The 21,525-nt window shown below is 44.5% G+C and overlaps 1 protein-coding gene across 1 annotated transcript in view; it reads right to left on the bottom strand.

Annotated features, from left to right (window-relative positions):
- Window positions 1-21,525, bottom strand: part of RELA (RELA proto-oncogene, NF-kB subunit) — a 182,520-nt gene that overhangs the window by 20,510 nt on the left and 140,485 nt on the right. Inside the window, 1 exon segment of the mRNA XM_030218693.1 lies at window positions 8,579-8,791. Within this exon segment, the coding sequence (XP_030074553.1) occupies window positions 8,579-8,791 (213 nt within the window).

Below are 21,525 nucleotides of genomic sequence, written 5' to 3'. Positions count from 1 at the left end.
AGTATATGAATTTATTTGCATTCTGCAGAGGGAAATAAGTATTTGATCCCCCACCAACCAGTAAGAGATCTGGCCCCTACAGACCAGGTAGATGCTCCAAATCAACTCGTTACCTGCATGACAGACAGCTGTCGGCAATGGTCACCTGTATGAAAGACACCTGTCCACAGACTCAGTGAATCAGTCAGACTCTAACCTCTACAAAATGGCCAAGAGCAAGGAGCTGTCTAAGGATGTCAGGGACAAGATCATACACCTGCACAAGGCTGGAATGGGCTACAAAACCATCAGTAAGACGCTGGGCGAGAAGGAGACAACTGTTGGTGCCATAGTAAGAAAATGGAAGAAGTACAAAATGACTGTCAATCGACAAAGATCTGGGGCTCCACGCAAAATCTCACCTCGTGGGGTATCCTTGATCATGAGGAAGGTTAGAAATCAGCCTACAACTACAAGGGGGGAACTTGTCAATGATCTCAAGGCAGCTGGGACCACTGTCACCACGAAAACCATTGGTAACACATTACGACATAACGGATTGCAATCCTGCAGTGCCCGCAAGGTCCCCCTGCTCCGGAAGGCACATGTGACGGCCCGTCTGAAGTTTGCCAGTGAACACCTGGATGATGCCGAGAGTGATTGGGAGAAGGTGCTGTGGTCAGATGAGACAAAAATTGAGCTCTTTGGCATGAACTCAACTCGCCGTGTTTGGAGGAAGAGAAATGCTGCCTATGACCCAAAGAACACCGTCCCCACTGTCAAGCATGGAGGTGGAAATGTTATGTTTTGGGGGTGTTTCTCTGCTAAGGGCACAGGACTACTTCACCACATCAATGGGAGAATGGATGGGGCCATGTACCGTACAATTCTGAGTGACAACCTCCTTCCCTCCGCCAGGGCCTTAAAAATGGGTCGTGGCTGGGTCTTCCAGCACGACAATGAACCAAAACATACAGCCAAGGCAACAAAGGAGTGGCTCAGGAAGAAGCACATTAGGGTCATGGAGTGGCCTAGCCAGTCACCAGACCTTAATCCCATTGAAAACTTATGGAGGGAGCTGAAGATGCGAGTTGCCAAGCGACAGCCCAGAACTCTTAATGATTTAGAGATGATCTGCAAAGAGGAGTGGACCAAAATTCCTCCTGACATGTGTGCAAACCTCATCATCAACTACAGAAGACGTCTGACCGCTGTGCTTGCCAACAAGGATTTTGCCACCCAGTATTAGGTCTTGTTTGCCAGAGGGATTAAATACTTATTTCCCTCTGCAGAATGCAAATAAATTCATATACTTTCCACAATGTGATTTTCCGGATTTAATTTGTGATGTGCTATCTCTCACTGTTACCAATAACCTACCCTTCAATTATGGGCTGCTCATGTCTTTGTCAGTGGGCAAACTTACAAAATCAGCAAGGGATCAAATACTTATTTCCCCCACTGTATGTTCCTCTATGTATAGATATTTATACCTCATTTTTAAGATACATACAGTGGTGGAAATAAGTATTTCATCCCTTGCTGATTTTGTAAGTTTGCCCACTGACAAAGACATGAGCAGCCCATAATTGAAGGGTAGGTTATTGGTAACAGTGAGATAGCACATCACAAATTAAATCCGGAAAATCACATTGTGGAAAGTATATGAATTTATTTGCATTCTGCAGAGGGAAATAAGTATTTGATCCCCCACCAACCAGTAAGAGATCTGGCCCCTACAGACCAGGTAGATGCTCCAAATCAACTCGTTACCTGCATGACAGACAGCTGTCGGCAATGGTCACCTGTATGAAAGACACCTGTCCACAGACTCAGTGAATCAGTCAGACTCTAACCTCTACAAAATGGCCAAGAGCAAGGAGCTGTCTAAGGATGTCAGGGACAAGATCATACACCTGCACAAGGCTGGAATGGGCTACAAAACCATCAGTAAGACGCTGGGCGAGAAGGAGACAACTGTTGGTGCCATAGTAAGAAAATGGAAGAAGTACAAAATGACTGTCAATCGACAAAGATCTGGGGCTCCACGCAAAATCTCACCTCGTGGGGTATCCTTGATCATGAGGAAGGTTAGAAATCAGCCTACAACTACAAGGGGGGAACTTGTCAATGATCTCAAGGCAGCTGGGACCACTGTCACCACGAAAACCATTGGTAACACATTACGACATAACGGATTGCAATCCTGCAGTGCCCGCAAGGTCCCCCTGCTCTGGAAGGCACATGTGACGGCCCATCTGAAGTTTGCCAGTGAACACCTGGATGATGCCGAGAGTGATTGGGAGAAGGTGCTGTGGTCAGATGAGACAAAAATTGAGCTCTTTGGCATGAACTCAACTCGCCGTGTTTGGAGGAAGAGAAATTCTGCCTATGACCCAAAGAACACCGTCCCCACTGTCAAGCATGGAGGTGGAAATGTTATGTTTTGGGGGTGTTTCTCTGCTAAGGGCACAGGACTACTTCACCGCATCAATGGGAGAATGGATGGGGCCATGTACCGTACAATTCTGAGTGACAACCTCCTTCCCTCCGCCAGGGCCTTAAAAATGGGTCGTGGCTGGGTCTTCCAGCACGACAATGACCCAAAACATACAGCCAAGGCAACAAAGGAGTGGCTCAGGAAGAAGCACATTAGGGTCATGGAGTGGCCTAGCCAGTCACCAGACCTTAATCCCATTGAAAACTTATGGAGGGAGCTGAAGCTGCGAGTTGCCAAGCGACAGCCCAGAACTCTTAATGATTTAGAGATGATCTGCAAAGAGGAGTGGACCAAAATTCCTCCTGACATGTGTGCAAACCTCATCATCAACTACAGAAGACGTCTGACCGCTGTGCTTGCCAACAAGGGTTTTGCCACCAAGTATTAGGTCTTGTTTGCCAGAGGGATTAAATACTTATTTCCCTCTGCAGAATGCAAATAAATTCATATACTTTCCACAATGTGATTTTCCGGATTTAATTTGTGATGTGCTATCTCTCACTGTTACCAATAACCTACCCTTCAATTATGGGCTGCTCATGTCTTTGTCAGTGGGCAAACTTACAAAATCAGCAAGGGATCAAATACTTATTTCCACCACTGTATATATGTTTTTATTTTTATTTTTGTGTGTTCCACATGTAATCTGAATGTGTATTGATTTGTATTTATGTTCATTTATAGACCCCTGACGCAGGCCTATACGGCCGAAACACGATTTCGTGTCGGGCTGTTGTTGTTTTTATTCATTTTTATTCACTTTATAATAAAGAACTTGTTTAAGAAGACACCATCTGAGAGGTTTTTTTGGATCCACTGTTGCTTTTGCGTCAGAAGGAAGGCCATCAGACTCCTCGTCAGAGAAATATCTGATGTCCTCCTCTGCCTCCCATGAGGCCTCATCATCGGTATCAGACACAAGTTCACGGACCTGTGTCTGAAGCCGTGTCCGTCTCGACTCCGTGGAACCACAGCCACGGTGGGAGCGTCGAGAGGTGGACTCCCTGGCCGGCAGCGGCGAAGCTCCCTCCCCCGACGTCGTCGGGGAGTCCACCTGGGAGGCAGCCGAAACCGGTACCGCAAGCGGCACCGGTACCGGGGACCTCACCCTGGGCAAAGGGCCAGCTGTCGCCTCACTCGACGGCACCGGTGGCGCAAGCACCCCCGGTACTAGAGGAGAAGGACGCAACAGCTCTTCCAGAATGCCAGGAAGAACGGCCCCGAGACTCTCGTGCAGAGCGGCTGTAGAAAAATACTGAGAAGCCGGAGCAGGCGTCGAGGTCAGAATCTGTTCCGGGCATGGAGCGCACCGACACCTCCTGGATGGAGGGTGAGCGGTCCTCCCGTTGCCGATGCCTGCTGGGTGCCGACTCCCTCAGCGACCCAGAGCTCCCAGTACCAAGTAGGGAAGGTGACCGGTGACGATGCTTCTTCGACTTCGAGCGAAGCATGTCACCGGAGCTCCCTGGTACCAATGAGGACGACGTTGAATCCAGACGTCGCTTCCTCGGGGCCGGGGCCGAAGGTCGATCCCGGGGGGGCTGTACCGCAGGAGCCCTCAGGGCAGGAGGAGACCTACCCGAAGGCTCACCGCCACCAGCAGGGGAATGGACAGCCCTCACCTGCACTCCAGACGAAGCACCACCGTCCGACGACATCAGCACCAGAGGGGGTCCCAGTACCGCCGACGCACTCTTCCGAAGCCTCGGTACCGACGATGCAGGAGGAGGACGCCTCGATGCAGTTGATGTCGATGCGGTCTCCGAAGACTTTGGTGCTGCTGACGCCAATGCGCCCGACGAATCTCTAGATGCCGATGCCGTCGAAGCGCCGGAGAACAGAACGTTCCACTGGGCTAATCTCGCTACCCGAGTCCTCTTTTGCAAAAGAGCACAAAGACTACAGGCCTGCGGGCGGTGCCCAGCCCCCAGACACTGAATACACGAAGCGTGCCTATCAGTGAGCGAGATTACCCGGGCGCACTGGGTGCACTTCTTGAAGCCGCTGGAAGGCTTTGATGTCATGGGCGGAAAAATCGCACCGGCGAAATCAAAATTCGCGATGATGACAAGAGGCACCGATACAAAAAGGGGGGGGGGGGGGGGGAACTTATGCTGGGAAAAGACTAGAAATACGGGAAAAAGGTTCTCTCTCTCTCTCTCTTTTTTTCGAAAAACATGAAAGACGTGCGAGGTCCTCTGAGGGGCACGAAACAGCGGCAAAACACGACCGTCCCGAGCGCGGATAAAAGAAGACTGATGAACACGAGCCGGTTTGGGCGGGAAGACGACCGCGCATGCGCGGTGCGCATCGGCGCACGAGGGCTAGCAAACGTCTTTGCTAGTGAAGATTCCGATTGGAGGGGGTGCCGTGGACGTCACCCATCAGTGAGAACAAGCAGCCTGCTTGTCCTCGGAGAAAGTACTATATAACATCTCCATATCAGACTCAATGTTGTGGAAACATTTCTAATTATATTTCTTCAATACAAACCTCAAGGAGTGGAGGAATGGCCTAGTGTTTAGGGTGCTGGACTTTGGTCCTGGGAAACTGAGGAACTGAGTTCAATTCCCAGCACAGGCAGCTCCTTGTGACTCTGGGCAAGTCACTTAACCCTCCATTACCCCATGTAAGCCACATTGAGCCTGCCATGAGTGGGAAAGCGCGGGGTACAAATGTAACAAAAAATAAAAATAAAAAAAAAACGTCCTATCAACAAACACCTCTGAATTTGTTGCTCTTTGTCAAAACATTTCCATGGGACACAAGAAAGCCTCTTCAATATATAAAAAACTCCAAGATATTTATATTAACTCGGCAACTCCAACTGAAATTTATTGAGAAAAGGAACTTAATCTTATCACTTCTGAATCTGACTGGACCACTTTTTGGACTAAAACAATACGTCCCACTAAATCTGCGACTATTTCCCAATCATCCTTTTTCATCATGCATCAAGCTTACTCGTATGGCAAAAATTACTAAGAAGTCATCATCCTCAATTTGTTAGTCATGCCATGATAATAATGGTACTTTATCTCATATGATTTTGTTTACTGTAAAAATGTGAAAGCATATTGGAATTTGGTAATTTTTCACCTTCCTGTAAATCAAAGCATCACCTTTGAACTTATAATTTTACGCTCTTCTCATCCTGGCATCATCCTTTCACCTACTTATCAAAAATTATTTAATACGATGTTAGCGGTTGCTACTCACCTTATAATCTGTAATTGGAAAAATAACTCCAAACTTTGCTTTAATGAAAAGTGGAGCTGTATATGTGTCATTAGAAAATATGAAACTCTCCTAGCTTATAAACAGCATACCACTCACTTAATTTCCAAAATTTTGGCTCAATTGGACACCTTTTGTCTTAAATCACAAGTATAGTTACTACCTTGCCTCCTATCCTGTGTAATTACTTGTCCATGGTAATGTGTTATATTTCAATAACTTTTTATTTTGCTCGCCACATGAAGCCACTGTTAACTTGTTATATCTTCTGTTGTCCTTATTTTTGTATAACATGAAAACGTTTCAATAAAAATATGTATTAAAAAAATAGAGAGAGAATAAGAAAAAAAGTCATTTTGATTGGGTTTGGATGTGCCTTCCCTTCCCTATTGGCAGCAGTTGGCTGAAGTGCCCTTATCCTTGGTTACAGCAGCTCACTCCTCCCCCTGGAGCCCATCAGTTAGACACAGCCAGCCAACAAGCTATAAAAGTTCTCTCTCTCTTCCTCCTATAACCCACCCACTGGTCAGAAATTCCAGCCAATAGGCTATAGAGGGAGATGGGAGCAGTAATGGATACAGAAACCTTTCCTTCCTGTTGTCTTTTCCAGCCCAGAGAAGAAAGGCCTCCTATCCCATGACATTTTTAAATTCCTGAAAGTCTCTTATAAGAGACTGTCACATGCCTTCTGAAAATCCAAATACACTATCCTGCTTATTTTCGAAGGAGAAGGACACCCATCTTCCAACACAAATCGGGAGATGGGCGTCCTTCTCTCAAGGTCGCCCAAATTGGCATAATCGAAAGCCGATTTTGGGCGTCCTCAACTGCTTTCCGTCGCGGGGACGACCAACATTCAAGGGGGCGTGTCAGCAGTGTACAGAAGGCTGGACGTGGGCATGGTTAACAGATGGGCGTCCTTGGCTGATAATGGAAAAAAGAAGGGTGTCCCTCACGAGCATTTGGACGACTTTACTTGGTCCATTTTTTTTCACGACCAAGCATCAAAAAGGTGCCCGATCTGACCAGATGACCACCGAAGGGAATCAGGGATGACCTCCCCTTACTTCCCCAGTGGTCACTAACCACCTCCCACCCCGAAAAAAACTTTAAAACAAACAAAAAAATATATATATATTTTTGAAGAGTATGTCCTTTGCTATGCCTCCATCCCTGCGACGGCAGTTGAGGACGTCCTTCCCTGCCACGGCAGTTGAGGACGTCCAAAATGTGGATGTTTCTGTTGCCTTTGCTATGCCTCACACACCCTCTTCATTCATTTATTTATTTATTTATTGGGAGTGGAGGAGTGGCCTAGTGGTTAGGTTAGTGGACTTTGGTCCTGGGGAACTGAGGAACTGAGTTCGATTCCCGGCACAGGCAGCTCCTTGTGACTCTGGGCAAGTCACTTAACCCTCCATTGCCTACCGCATTAAGCCTGACATGAGTGGGAAAGCGCAGGGTACAAATGTAACAAAAATAAAAATATTTATTTGGATTTTGGATCACAAGTAGCAGCAGTGGGATTTGAACCGGCCACCTCTGGATTGCAAGACCAGTGCTCTAACCATTAGGCCACTCTGCCACTCCTCCACTCCTTTGAAATTTGGCCATCCCTGGGGGGGGGGGGGGCAGTATGCAGGTCCCTGGGGGGGGGGGAGGTATGTGTGTGTCAGCAGAGGCATAACAAAGGCGTGAACGTCCTTCTTTCAAACATTTTGGACGTCCTCAACTGCCCCCCACAGGGACAGCCAAATTTCAAGGGAGTGGAGTGGAGGAGTGGCAGAGTGGCTTAGCGGTTAGAGCATTGGTCTTGCAATGTAGAGATGGCCGGTTCAAATCCCACTGCTGCTACTTGTGATCCAAAATCCAAATAAATAAATAAAGCGGGTGTCAGAGGCCTAGCAAAGGCATGGACGTCCTTCTCACAGAAACATCTACATTTTGGACGTCCTCAACTGCCATCACAGGGAAGGACCTCCTCAACTGCCGTCACTTCCCTTCCTTAGGAAGGAAATCGTGTGCAAATGAGCTAACAGCGAGCAGCTCATTTGCATGCAATTTCCTTCATGCATGCCAGTTCCTTTCTGGATCAGTAAGAGAAGGGCTTTTTCCATTCAGTTAGTGGGACCAGTGCACTACGAATGCTGGCTCCTCCCAGGACCAAATGGCTTGGATTTGGTCATTTCTGAAATGGGCGTCCTTGCTTTCCATTATCGCCGAAAACCGGGGACGACCATCTCTAAGGTCGACCTAAATTTCATGATTTGGGCGTCCCCGACCGTATTATCGAAACGAAAGATGGATGTCCATCTTGTCTCAATAATACGGGTTGCCCCGACCCTTTATGGGGCCGTCCTTAGACTTGGGCGCCCCCATTCGATTATCCCCCTCTATGTCAACCAGCTCACTTTTATCCACCTTTGTTCACACTTTTAAAAAAATCTAATAAACTTGCCTTTGCTAAACCCAAACTGGCTCATTTTTATTAAAGCTTGTCTATATGGTTAATAATTTTTTTTTAATAGCTTATACCATTTTGCCAGTACTAACATCAAGTTCACTGGTCTTCCTTTTCCAAATCAGACCTGGAGCTTTTATTTTTTTTTTAATTAGTGTTACATTCGCCATTCCTCAGGTACTATGGCTGTTTTAAATAATAGGTTGTAGATTACTAGTAATAGGATTGGGTTTTTTTAGAACTCTGGAGTGAATACCATCCAGTTCTGGTGATTTATTACTCTTTAGTTTGTCAATTTGCTTTATGATATTTTCTATATTTATTGTGCTTTACTTTAATTTTGCAAAATCATCAAGGTCAAAATGTTTCTGGCGTGGATATGTATGTACACAGTATCTTACCTTCATCAGGTAAGTACTGGAACTCCATGGCCTCGCTGACCTCCTTGTCTGAGGGCCTTCGCAGCTGCATTTGCACCTTGACCGGCTCCCTGATGTTCCGGTCTAGGTAGGGTGGAGTGCGGAAGACTATAGCCACCTGTCTGTGGACATCTGCCTGGGAAAAATTTCCTTTGGCTTCCCAAGAGTCCAAGAAGAAGCGTACTTCAATGTCTTCTGTGAAAGAGAAGAAAAGGTTCTGAGAAGTTCCGAGAGAAGAGAACATTTCTCTGGTAAGTGAACGCTATTTTGCTTTGTGCTTTGGGAACTTAAAGATTGGGGTTTAAAGGAGGAATTGTAGGTTAGTGTTAGGCAAAATAAAAATATAAAAAGCAAATTTTATCAACTAATCTCCATAGTCTTTTCCACTTAGTTTTAAAAACTTTGAACCACGCATTAACAGATAGAATCTAACAGGCACTGCAGGATCTAGTTTAGTCTTCCCACCCACCCCTAGGACAACTCTTCATTTATAGTCAGTTATTGTAATTAGGGTAACAAGCAAGGAGTGCTCTTACAGAGTTTTAAATACATTTCATTACCATCTAAGAAGGAAACACTAAATCATACAATATACTATATAAACTAAAAGACATTTTTATATTAGGCTAATATCCTTAATACTGTAGCAAGTTTTAAATTATTGAAAAACTCAAAAACACTAAGATGGAGTCAGCAGTCCAGCAGCAAGAGGGGTGCTATCCAGTCTTTTGCATTGAGTGTCATATATGTATGATTATCTCCCAGTTGGTGAGATGTCATATGTGTGTGCCCGATGCAAAGAGCTCCTAGCTCTCAGGGAACATGTCCATTCTCTTGAGGCTAGAGTAGCAGACTTGGTGGAGCTAAGGGAGACAGAGAGGTACATAGAGGAGACCAACAGGGATGTTGTAGAGAAGTCCCACCTCCAGTCTGGTAGCCCTTGTGCTAGCTTGTAGGAGGGAAGTCTCCTAGAAGGAGAGCATCACCTGGTGAAGTAGGAAGTACTCCTGTAGCCAGGACCTGCCCACCAGCGGATGTACTATCCTCTTGCACCGAGGATATGTCTCCAAGTGCTACCTGAGAGGGAAAGGTTAGGACAGCCGTTGTAGTTGGTGATTCGATCATTAGGCATATAGATAGCTGGGTGGCTGGTGGACGTGAGGATCGCCTGGTGACTTGCCTGCCTGATGCGAAGGTGGCGGACCTCACGCGTCACCTAGATAGGATTTTAGATAGTGTTGGGGAGGAGTCGGCTGTCTTGGTACATGTGGGTACCAATGACATAGGAAAATGTAGGAGAGGGGTTTTGGAAGCCAAATTTAGGCTCTTAGGTAGAAAGCTCAAATCCAGATCCTCTAGAGTAGCATTTTCTGAAATGATACCTGTTCCACGCGCAGGGCCCAAGAGACAGGCAGAGCTCCGGAGTCTCAATGCGTGGATGAGACAATGGTGCAGGGAGGAGGGGTTTATATTTGTTAGGAACTGGGCAACATTCTGGGGAAGAGGGAGCCTATTCCGAAAGGATGGGCTCCACCTTACCCAGGGTGGGACCAGGCTGCTGGCATCGGCATTTAAAAAGGAGATAGAGCAGCTTTTAAACTAGAAATGGGGGGAAGGCCGACAGTCGCTCAAAAGCGCATGGTTCGGGATAAGGTATCTTTCAAAGATATCACCAAAACAGAGAAGATAGGGTATCCTGATAGTGAGGTTGCAAAAGAGACCGTAGTAGATCAGGTGTCCCTAAATAAAAATCAGACAAAAGATTGCAAATTAGTACTGTCAAGTACTAAGCATGATGTAAATAGGAGCAACAAACAGTTTGAAATGTCTATATGCAAATGCCAGGAGCCTAAGAAATAAGATGGGAGAGTTAGAATATATTGCACTAAATGAAAAATTAGATATAATAGGCATCTCTGAGACCTGGTGGAAGGAAGCTAACCAGTGGGACACTGTCATACCGGGGTACAAATTATATCGTAGTGATAGGGTGGATTGAATTGGTGGAGGGGTAGCATTGTATATTAAACGAGAGCCTTGAATCAAACAGACTAAAAATTCTGCAGGAAACAAAACACTTCTTGGAATCACTGTGGATTGAAATTCCATGTGTAAAGGGGAAAAGGATAATTATAGGAGTGTACTACCGTCCGCCTGGCCAGGATGAACAGACGGATGCAGAAATGTTAAAGGAAATTAGGGACGCAAACAAACTGGGCAACACAATAATAATGGGTGATTTCAATTACCCCGATATTATTTATTTATAGTACATTTCTACCCCACATTTTCCCACACACACAGGCACAATGTGGCTTACATAGGAGAATTCAAAAATGACAATGCAATAAGAGAAAATGGTAAGAGACAAGAATAGGCAAGGAAGGGGAAGGGGGCATAACAGATGGGGACTATTGATCGGTAAGGGAGTGGGGGGAGTAGACCAGTCCAAATAGGTGGGTTTTCATCAGCCTCTTGAACAGCTGGTGATCATTTTGCAGCTTTAAGCATTTCAGCAAACCATTCCAATTCTTGGCACAGGAGTATTGGAAGGACGAAGTGAAGATCTTCTTGTATCTAACGCCCCTGCAATTTGGAAAGTGCAGGTTGAGATACAACCTCGAGGTGGCGACTGCATTCCTGGGAGGCAGGTCGATAAGGCGAAGCATATATTCCGAAGCCAACCTATATATGATTTTGTGAGTTAGGGAGCAGATTTTGAAAGAGATACATTCCCTCACAGGCAACCAGTGGAGAAGAAAATGCAGAGGTTGAGCATGCTCGAAACGCGATTTACCCAGGATTAGTCTTGCCGCAGTGTTTTGTGCAGTCTGGAGTTTCTGCAAAAGGTATCCAAGGCAACCTGCATAAATCCCGCTGCAGTAATCCAGGTGAGATAACACCAACCGATGAACAAGGGTGCGAAACAGTTCTCTAGTTAGGCAGTATCTGACCTGCCGAAGCCTCCACATTGCATTGAACATTCTCTTAGTGACAGCTCGTACCTGGTCATCCAGAAGCAAATGCTTATCCAAGGTCACCCCAAAGAGCTTTAGACTGCTGGATAGAGGGAGAACATAGTCATATATAGTGAGGGTATCTGTAGGGACTGAATAGTAAGGGGAGTGGAGAATTAGGCACTGCATTTTATCCTTATTCAACTTGAACCGGAACACCCGGTTGCTTCTAGCAATCAGGTCCGAGATTTCGGCAACCGTGTCACGGAAAGGGATGGAAATGGTGACATCATCAGCATAAATGTAAGGATTTAGGCTCAGGTTGCTGAGGGCGGTAGCAAGTGGGATCAGCATGATGTTAAACAGTGTAGGTAAGAGGGGCGAGCCCTGAGGCACCCCACAGGAGGCTCTCCAGGGAGCAGAAATGGTAGAGTTCACTTTGACCTGGTAGGATCTGGACAACAGGAACCCCTTGATCCAGTGCAAAACAATGCCACTCACTCCGAACGAGTCAAGGAGGTGTAGAAGGAGTTCATGATCCACCATATCGAAGGCACTGGACAGGTCAAACTGCAGTAAAAGAACTTTTTTCCCAACCGACATCTCAAGTTTAAAATAAGACAGGAGAGTAACCAGTACTGTTTCGGTACTGTATTGGGCACGAAATCTGGACTGCGAGTGGTGAAGGATGTCATACTTCGTCACATATTCATATAGTTGAGTGTTGACTATACTCTCCACGACCTTGACCAACAGAGGTATTGAAGCTACAGGGCGGTAATTAGAGATTACATCAGGTTTGACCTTAGTGTTTTTCCTTATAGGCGTGAGAAGTATGCGCCCATGGTCCGGTGGGAACAAGCCCTTTGATAGTAAATAATTGAGGTGGGTGGTCAAGTCAGCTACAAAGCAGCGTGGAGCACCTGTCAGCAAGTGATTGGGACAAGCATCCAGGCCACAGTGCTTGCTTGAGAACTTACGCAGGACTTTGGACACTGTGGCAGCCGGGACAACACGAAAGGTGCTCCAAATGCGGTCGGCCGGGCACTGGTCAGTAGAAGGAACTAAAGAGCTGAGGAAGTCATCCACTGCAGATAGACAACTTGCTGAGGTAGACCGTAGAGTTATAATTCTATAATTGAAGTAAGTTGCTAACTCGTCAGCTTGGGGGTGATCTCCACTTGAAGATTCCTGCTTTCTAGTGTCTAGGAAGGAAGCAAGGAGTTGGTTCAATTTTCTGGGATCTTTTCCCACAGACTCCAATTTTTTAGAGAAGTATGCACATTTATCTTGCTTGATTGTATATTTGTATGTACGGTGACAAGAGTTCCAGGCGTCGTGCGCCGCAACTGTTTTCCGTTTACGCCATGTTCTCTACAGCCTCCTCGTCCTAATTTTTAAGATTTTTAGTACTGTAGAGAACCATGGAGTGGAGCTGCGGTTGTAGGAAGCTTTAAGCTGCATAGGCGCAATGTGGTCAAGTACCTCCGTGCATTTGGCATCCCAGGTCTTGAGAAAGAGGGGAGAGTCAGTATGTTCGGGCCAGTTTGTGTTATATATACATGTCCAGAATTGCGCCGGGTCGATTGTTCCTCTTGAGGAATACGTGGTGACTTTACTAGGCTGGTGAGGTCTTGCGATCGGCCAGTTTAGCGTGAATTGAAGTTTGAAATGGTCAGACCAGGGAGTTTCAAGCCATCGGATGTTGGATAAATGAAAAGTGGAGTCAGCTTGGAATCTGAAGGAGAGAAGGTCAAGTGTGTGACCTTTAGTGTGAGTACGGCCAACGGAAGGGCAGATTAGTCCCCATTGACAGAGGAACTCAAGGAATTGGGTTGTATCCGGCGAGTGTAAATTGTCTAGGTGGAGATTAAGGTCACCCAGTATGAGGATGTTCAAGCTGGACATACAGGTGTTGGAGATAAAGTCCAATAGATCTACCTGGCTAGTGATCCAGTTAGATGGAGGCCTATAGAACAAAACACAGTTCAGATTCATCCGAGAAGATGTGTGATAAACACTGACTGAAGCAATCTCAAGGGACGCAGATATAAGTTCTGAACAAGGAATGACCTGAAGAAATGTGCGATGAATAATGGCTAGGCCACCACCTCTTTTATGGGTCCTTTCCCAATGAACAATTTTGAAGTTATCTGGGCAGAGGTCAACAAAAATAGGATTGTTGGACACTCTGATCCAGGTTTCAGTGATGAATAGCAAGTAGAGTTTCTCAGAAATAATCCAGTCGCGCATAATTTCCGGTTTGTTCATAACAGATCTTGCATTGATATATCCAATTCGGATACAGCGCTGCATACACCTTGTAGCGCTATAGAAATGCTAAATAGTAGTAGTAGTAGGATGTGATGGGACTGGGCAACTTGGTCCTGGACAAGCGGGATTAGGAAACGGTGTCTAGACTTAGTATGACAGGACTCAAAAGAGTGTTGGCATGGTACAGAAGCAAGGTGGGAGAGGGGGCGTGTGAGGCAACCAACAGAAATTTGTGCATTATTGGAATGTAATTTAAATTCTGCTCTTGAGCAGACAAAGTAAAGTGTATGAGAGTGAGTAAATAGAAAATCTGTAAGGAAGTATTTGAAAGCATGATTGTTACAGAGCAAAAGGAAAATAAAGCTAAATAAAACTGAGGCAGTGTAGGAAATTAGATCTACAGATAGGCTGGGTAAATGTAACATCGGGACACGCTAGGGAGGTAAAATTCCTCGATGAAATCACGGACAGCTTTATGGAACAGCTGGCACAGGAACCGACGAGAGACAGAAAAATTCTAGATCTAGTCCTTAGTGGAGCGCATGATCTGGTACGGGAAGTAATGGTGCTGGGGCCGCTTGATAACAGTGATCATAATATGATCAGATTTTATATTAGCTTTGAAGTATACATAGGAAATCAAATAAGTTAGTGTTTAACTTTAAAAAAGGAGACTATGATAAAATGAGAAGAACGGTGAAAAGAGCGACTGCGAGGGTCAAAAATTTACATCAGGCGTGGATGCTGTTCAAAAACACCATCCTGGAAGCCGAGGTCAATATATTCCGCATATTAAAAAAGGAGGACGTAAGACCAAACGACAGCCGGCGTGGTTAAATAGTGAGGTGAAGGAAGCTATTAGAGCTAAAAGAAAATCCTTCAAAAAATGGAAGAATGAACCTACTGAAAATAATAAGAAACGGCATAAGGAATGTCAAGTCAAATGCAAAGCACTGATAAGGAAAGCTAAGAGGGACTTCGAAAAAAGATTGCGTTGGAGGCAAAAACACATCGTAAAACGTTTTTTAGATACATTAAAAGCAGGAAGCCGGCAAAAGAATCAGTTGGACCGCTAGATGACCAAGGAGTAAAAGGGGCGATCAGGGAAGACAAAGCCGTAGCGGAGAGAATAAATGAATTCTTTGCTTTGGTCTTCATTGAGGAAGATTTGGGTGGGATACCGGTGCCGGAAATGGTATTCGAAGCTGACGAGTCAGAGAAACTTAATGAATTCTCTGTAAACTTGGAGGATGTAATGGGGCAGTTCTACAAACTGAAGAGTAGCAAATCTCCTGGACCGGATGGTATTCATCCCAGAGTACTGATAGAACTGAAAAATGAGCCTGCGGAGCTATTGTTAGACATATGTAATTTATCCTTAAAATCGAGTGTGGTACCGGAAGATTGGAGGGTGGCCAATGTAACGCCGATTTATAAAAAAAGGTTCCAGAGGAGATCCGGGAAATTATAGACCGGTGAGTCTGACGTCGGTGCTGGGCAAAATGGTAGAGACTATTATTAAAAACAAAATTACAGAGCATATTCAAAAGCATGAATTAATGAGACAAAGTCAACATGGATTCAGTGAAGGGAAATCTTGCCTCACCAATCTACTACATTTCTTTGAAGGGGTGAACAAACATGTGGATAAAGGGGAGCCGGTTGATATTGTGTATCTGGATTTTCAGAAGGCATTTGACAAAGTACCTCATGGAAGACTCCAGAGGAAATTGGAGAGTCATGGAATAGGAGGTAGTGTTCTACTGTGGATTAAAAACTGGTTAAAAGATAGAAAACAGAGAGTAGGGTTAAATGGTCAGTATTCTCAATGGAGAAGGGTAGTTAGTGGGGTTCCCCAGGGCTCTGTGCTGGGACAGCTGCTTTTTAACATATTTATAAATGACCTAGAGATGGGAGTAACTAGTGAGGTAAATTAAATTTGCTGATGACACAAAGTTATTCAAAGTCGTTAAATCGTGGGAGGATTGTGAAAAATTACAAGAGGACCTTTCAAGACTGGGAGACTGGGCGTCTAAATGGCAGATGACGTTTAATGTGAGCAAGTGCAAAGTGATGCATGTGGGAAAGAGAAACCCGAATTATAGCTATGTCATACAAGGTTCCACGTTAGGAGTCACGGACCAAGAAAGAGATCTAGGTGTCGTCGTTGATGATATGTTGAAACCTTCTGCTTAGTGTGCTGCTGCGGCTAAGAAAGCAAATAGAATGTTAGGTATTATTAGGAAAGGAATGGAAAACAAAAATGAGAATGTTATAATGCCTTTGTATCGCTCCATGGTGCGACTGCACCTTGAATACTGTGTTCAATTCTGGTCGCCACATCTCAAAAAAGATATAGTGGAATTAGAAAAGGGGCAGAGAAGGGCGACAAAAATGATAAAGGGGATGGGACGACTTCCCTATGAGGAAAGGCTAAAGCGGCTAGGGCTCTTCAGCTTGGAGAAAAGGCGGCTGAGGGGAGATATGATAGAGGTCTATAAAATAATGAACGGGTAGATGTGAAGCGTCTGTTCACACTTTCCAAAAATACTAGGACTGGGGGGCATGCGATGAAGCTACAATGTAGTAAATTTAAAATGAATCGGAGAAACGTTTTCTTCACTCAACGTGTAATTAAACTCTGGAATTCGTTGTCAGAGAATGTGGTAAAGGCGGTTAGCTTAGTGGAGTTTAAAAACGGTTTGGACGGCTTCCTAAAGAAAAAGTCCATAGACCTTTATTAAATGGACTTGGGAAAATCCGCTATTTCTGAGATAAGCAGTATAAAATGTTTTGTACATTTTTGGGATCTTGCCGGGTATTTGTGACCTGGATTGGCCACTGTTGGAAACAGGATGCTGGGCTTGATGGACCTTTGGTCTTTCCCAGTATGGCAATACTTATGTACCCTGACGTCAGCTCGCCTCCAGCGTTCCCTTCCCTCTCACTGTTCCGCCCTCCTCTGACATCATTTTGTCTTTACGCAAGGGCGGGACAGTGAGAAGGAAGGGAACGCTGCAGGCTTGCTGACATCAGGATGCTACGAACCCAGCCAGCCAGCCATAGAACGTTGACGGTACAAATTATTATATTAGATATTATGGTGCGTTCTTTGGAGGACATTTTAGGAGAGCAGGCAAGCTGTTGATGGGGAGATTACCGCAGATGACAGACCTACTTCCAATTCGGGGTAATGCTTTGTTTTTGCTGGGTCTGGATTCTGCTGTATTTACACATTGGTAACATGAAGGGGTATTATTTATAGAACATGTGTTTTACTCTAATGGAACAATGCTCACTTTGGAGGATTTACGGAGGCACATGCATGAGTATCCAGATGATGTCTTTGCATAACGCCAATTACATCATTATATTTATATCACTAGACTCAGTTTAAGATTGGGAGCTCATTTGCGAGATTTTTTTGTGGGGAAGTAGTTTCAGTTTCTGAATTTTGTGCTGGTTTATACTACATAGTGCTAACTAAAGACTTTGGACCTTTACACCATCACTGGAGTACAGACTGGCATTGCAAAGGAAGCAATTGATTTTTACCATTCAATTAAGAGAATACAACGTACCATTGTAAACTGCTCTGAAAGCTATCTTAAGGGTGGTAGATCAAATCTATTAAACTTGAATACCAGAACTTTCAGAGAGTGCTGAACTCCATGAATGCCAATTTCAGGTGCTCTTTGGGGCTTATTTTACATAAAAAGCATATTTATCTAGACAAGTGGCCTCGCCTATTTGTTTAAAATGTAACCGAGACACCAACTCTTTTTTTCTCACTTTCTATGTCCTAGAGCAAGTGTTCTCAACTCAGTCCTCACGACACATCTAGCCTGTCAGATTTTCAGGATACTACCCACAATGAATATGCATGAGACAGATATGCATAGAATGGAGTTAAACTTGTATGCACGATCTCATGCATAGTCCTTGTGGATATCCTGAAACTCTGATGGGCTAGGTGTGTCACGAGGACTGGGTTAAGAACCCCTGTCCTAGAGTGAAACTTTTTTGGAGCTCTGTTTTGCAATATTTGGGTCGGAAGTTCCTTTTGACAATAGCGGGCTAATCATAGATAATTACGAATCTCTGCAGATACAAGGCGAGAGCACCTGACTTTTGATTTCAAAAGTGGGCTTAATCTGTTTTAAAAAAAAAAAAGACCCACCTATTCTTAGCATATGGATCAGTGAAGAGTCACCTTCCTTTTGGAGTCGGTGGAACAGTTTACATGCTCTAATGCTGTGGGAGCAAAGGTTGGTTGGGTCCTCCTTGAGGAGGAAATTTTTTTTTGTCTGCCTGGGAGCCATATTTGAATTCTTTATCATTGAGAGCACAGTTTGGTTCTCAATACACTCTAACGCAGAGTGTTTGGGGGCTCAGAATAAACCTTTCCACTAGTTTTTTTTTTTTTGCTCCCCTTTTCTCCCCCTCCTCTTTTTTTTTTTCTTTGATCCCATAGTTTCTACAATAAGGAGGGGAGTAAAAGCACCCTCTCCATCCTATTGGTTGTTGTAATATAACTTGTCTTGTTTAGTGGGCTCTTCTTTCTGGTTCCGGCCATAAGAATATAGGGTTGGGGATGGGTTTGGGATAGGGGTGAGAAGATTTATAACTCTGTTAACAATGTTATATTTTCTTCTTCAAAATGTTTAATTGCAAACTTGCATTCTACCTTTTGAATCTGTCATAGTTAATTATATAAGTATTCTGATGCTTGTTTGCACCGTTACATTTCTTAATAAAATACTTCAACATAACATTTTTGGTTTTGGACCTCTGCTTATGTATTAAATATTACTCCAAACCCGAATACAAAAGAACACCACCAACGAATACAAATAGGCTACACTAATGCCAGATCAGTAGTCAAGAAAACCACAACACTGATCGACTGGATCACGGACGACTATCTTGACCTCCTACTCATTAGCGAAACCTGGATCCATGACTCCAAAGACCCAATAATCTTAGAATTATGTCCACCAGGATACAAAATTGCCCATTGGACTAGAGAAGGAAAAAGAGGAGGAGGCATAGCAATAATCTATAAATCAAAATTCACAGTTACTACAACAGCAGAATCCATCCTACCCCAACTTGAAATAGCCTCAGTTAGAATTAACCACCCCGATCTACTTGATCAACTAAACCTAATCATTTTCTACAGGCCCCTGGGCAATTGGCAAGCATCACAAACACACTTTTTGGACTTCATATCAAACACCTGCGTGTCCTCCCAGAACCTTCTCATAGCAGGGGACATTAACCTTCATCTTGAAGACATTAACATAAAGAACGTAAACGAATGCAAGGAATTCATCCAACTATGGGAGCTCCACTGGCCTAACATGCAACCTACCCACATTAGACATCATAACTCACAAATTTTCATCAGAGCCCATCTTCACTATCACAGATACAAAATGGACAGCTACACCATGGTCAGACCACTACAAAGCACATACCTCCCTCTACTGGAAAAGAAAAGGGTCACAATGAATATAAGAAAAAAGAACCTATACCACAAGAGGTAAAATAGACCCACTAACTTTCTGGAAAGAACTTTACACTGACGAATGGGCAACTCCTACAAAATCACCCCAATTTCTACAAGAGTGGGCCAACAGATGCACAGCAATACTAGACAGTATAGCACCGCTCCAAACTAGATCCTCAAAAAGAAAAAACTCAATCCCATGGTTTAACGAAGAACTGAAAGCCTTAAAAACACAGGTCAGAAGACTAGAAAGAATATGGAGCAAGAACAAAAAAGACGAACTCACTCTTAACGACTGGAAACAGTCGCAAAGAAAATACAAATATAAAATCAGACAAACCAAAAGAATGTACTACAAAACCACAATAGGACCAAACTACAAGTTACACATAAGCTCTTCTCCCTCGTGAACAAACTCCTAAACACTACACCGGTTACCTCTAACAACACAGACACCCCATCCGCAACCAGCTTAGCAAAATATTTTAACGAAAAAATTATAAAACTCAGGCGCATGATACCTTCCAATACTACCAACTATACAAACATCCTTGAATGCCTAGATCCAAAACTAGGGGAATACCCAGCAGATCGTTCATGGACCAACTTCGACCTAATCTCAGTAGATGAACTCTCACAATGGCTTTAAAAATATGGCATGTCTCAATGCAAACTAGACATTTGCCCTGTTAGCCTAATAAGAGCTGCCCCCAAACAATTCAAGGAAGACCTTAAGGACCAAATAAACCACAGACTCCAAAACGGTTTATTCCCCTCTGCCAAAAGACGTTAAGAAAAGCACAATGGACCTAACGAATTATCGACCAGTTGCATCTATTCCGCTCATAACCAAAATAATGGAGGGTGATAGTTACGAAACAATTCACTGATTATCTAACTAAACAATCAATTCTACATGAGTCACAATCAGGATTTCGATCAAATCACAGCACTGAAACTTTACTAGTAGCGGCAATGAACTCATTCAAAAAAACAATTGCAACTGGAAAGAACATACTCGTACTACAATTTGACATGTCAAGCGCCTTCGACATGGTGGATCACGGAATACTACTTCATATACTAGAATACTTCGGAGTCGGAGGCCCAGTCCTCAAATGGTTCGAGGGATTCCTCACCACCAGATCCTACCAAGTAATAACAGACGCCGAAAGATCACCTCCTTAGACACCAGAATGCGGAGTTCCTCAAGGATCCCCCCTCTCACCAACCATCTTCAACCTAATGATAACACCTCTAGCCAAACTATTAGCCGATCAAAACCTTAACCCTTACATATATGCAGACGATGTCAAGATTTACATCCCGTTCAAACACAATCTAAACGAAATCACCAACGAGATCAACCATAGCTTCAGAACCATGCATAGCTGGGCAGATTCATTCCAGCTAAAACTCAATGCAGAAAAAACTCAATGCCTAGTACTCACTTCACAATATAACACATACAATTACTCTACTATAACTACACCATACTGCACCCTCCCTATATCAGACAACCTGAAGATTCCTGGAGTTACCTTCGACCGAAACCTCACTCTCGATACCCACGTGAAGAACACGACAAAAAAGATGTTTTACTCGATGTGGAAACTCAAAAGAGTTAAACCTTTCTTCCTGAGAAACATCTTCTGTACCTTGGTACAATCTATGGTAATTAGTCACCTGGACTACTGTAAAGCGAATGCTACATACCTGTAGAAGGTATTCTCCGAGGACAGCAGGCTGATTGTTCTCACTGATGGGTGACGTCCACGGCAGCCCCTCCAATCGGAATCTTCACTAGCAAAATCCTTTGCTAGCCCTCGCGCGCACCGCGCATGCGCGGCCGTCTTCCCGCCCGAAACCGGCTCGAGCCGGCCAGTCCAGTATGTAGCAAGACAATACTCTTAAGGGAAGACACAACTCCAAAGGGGAGGCGGGCGGGTTTGTGAGAACAATCAGCCTGCTGTCCTCGGAGAATACCTTCTACAGGTATGTAGCATTCGCTTTCTCCGAGGACAAGCAGGCTGCTTGTTCTCACTGATGGGGTATCCCTAGCCCCCAGGCTCACTCAAAACAACAACCATGGCCAATTGGGCCTCGCAACGGCGAGGACATAACTGAGATTGACCTGAAAAATTTACCAACTAACTGAGAGTGCAGCCTGGAACAGAACAAACAGG

This window comes from Microcaecilia unicolor, chromosome 11 (genome assembly GCF_901765095.1).
Source record: "Microcaecilia unicolor chromosome 11, aMicUni1.1, whole genome shotgun sequence".
Lineage (NCBI taxonomy): Eukaryota > Metazoa > Chordata > Amphibia > Gymnophiona > Siphonopidae > Microcaecilia > Microcaecilia unicolor.
Note: the sequence above shows the minus strand (reverse complement) of the source record. Positions and strands in the feature narration are given on the sequence as shown.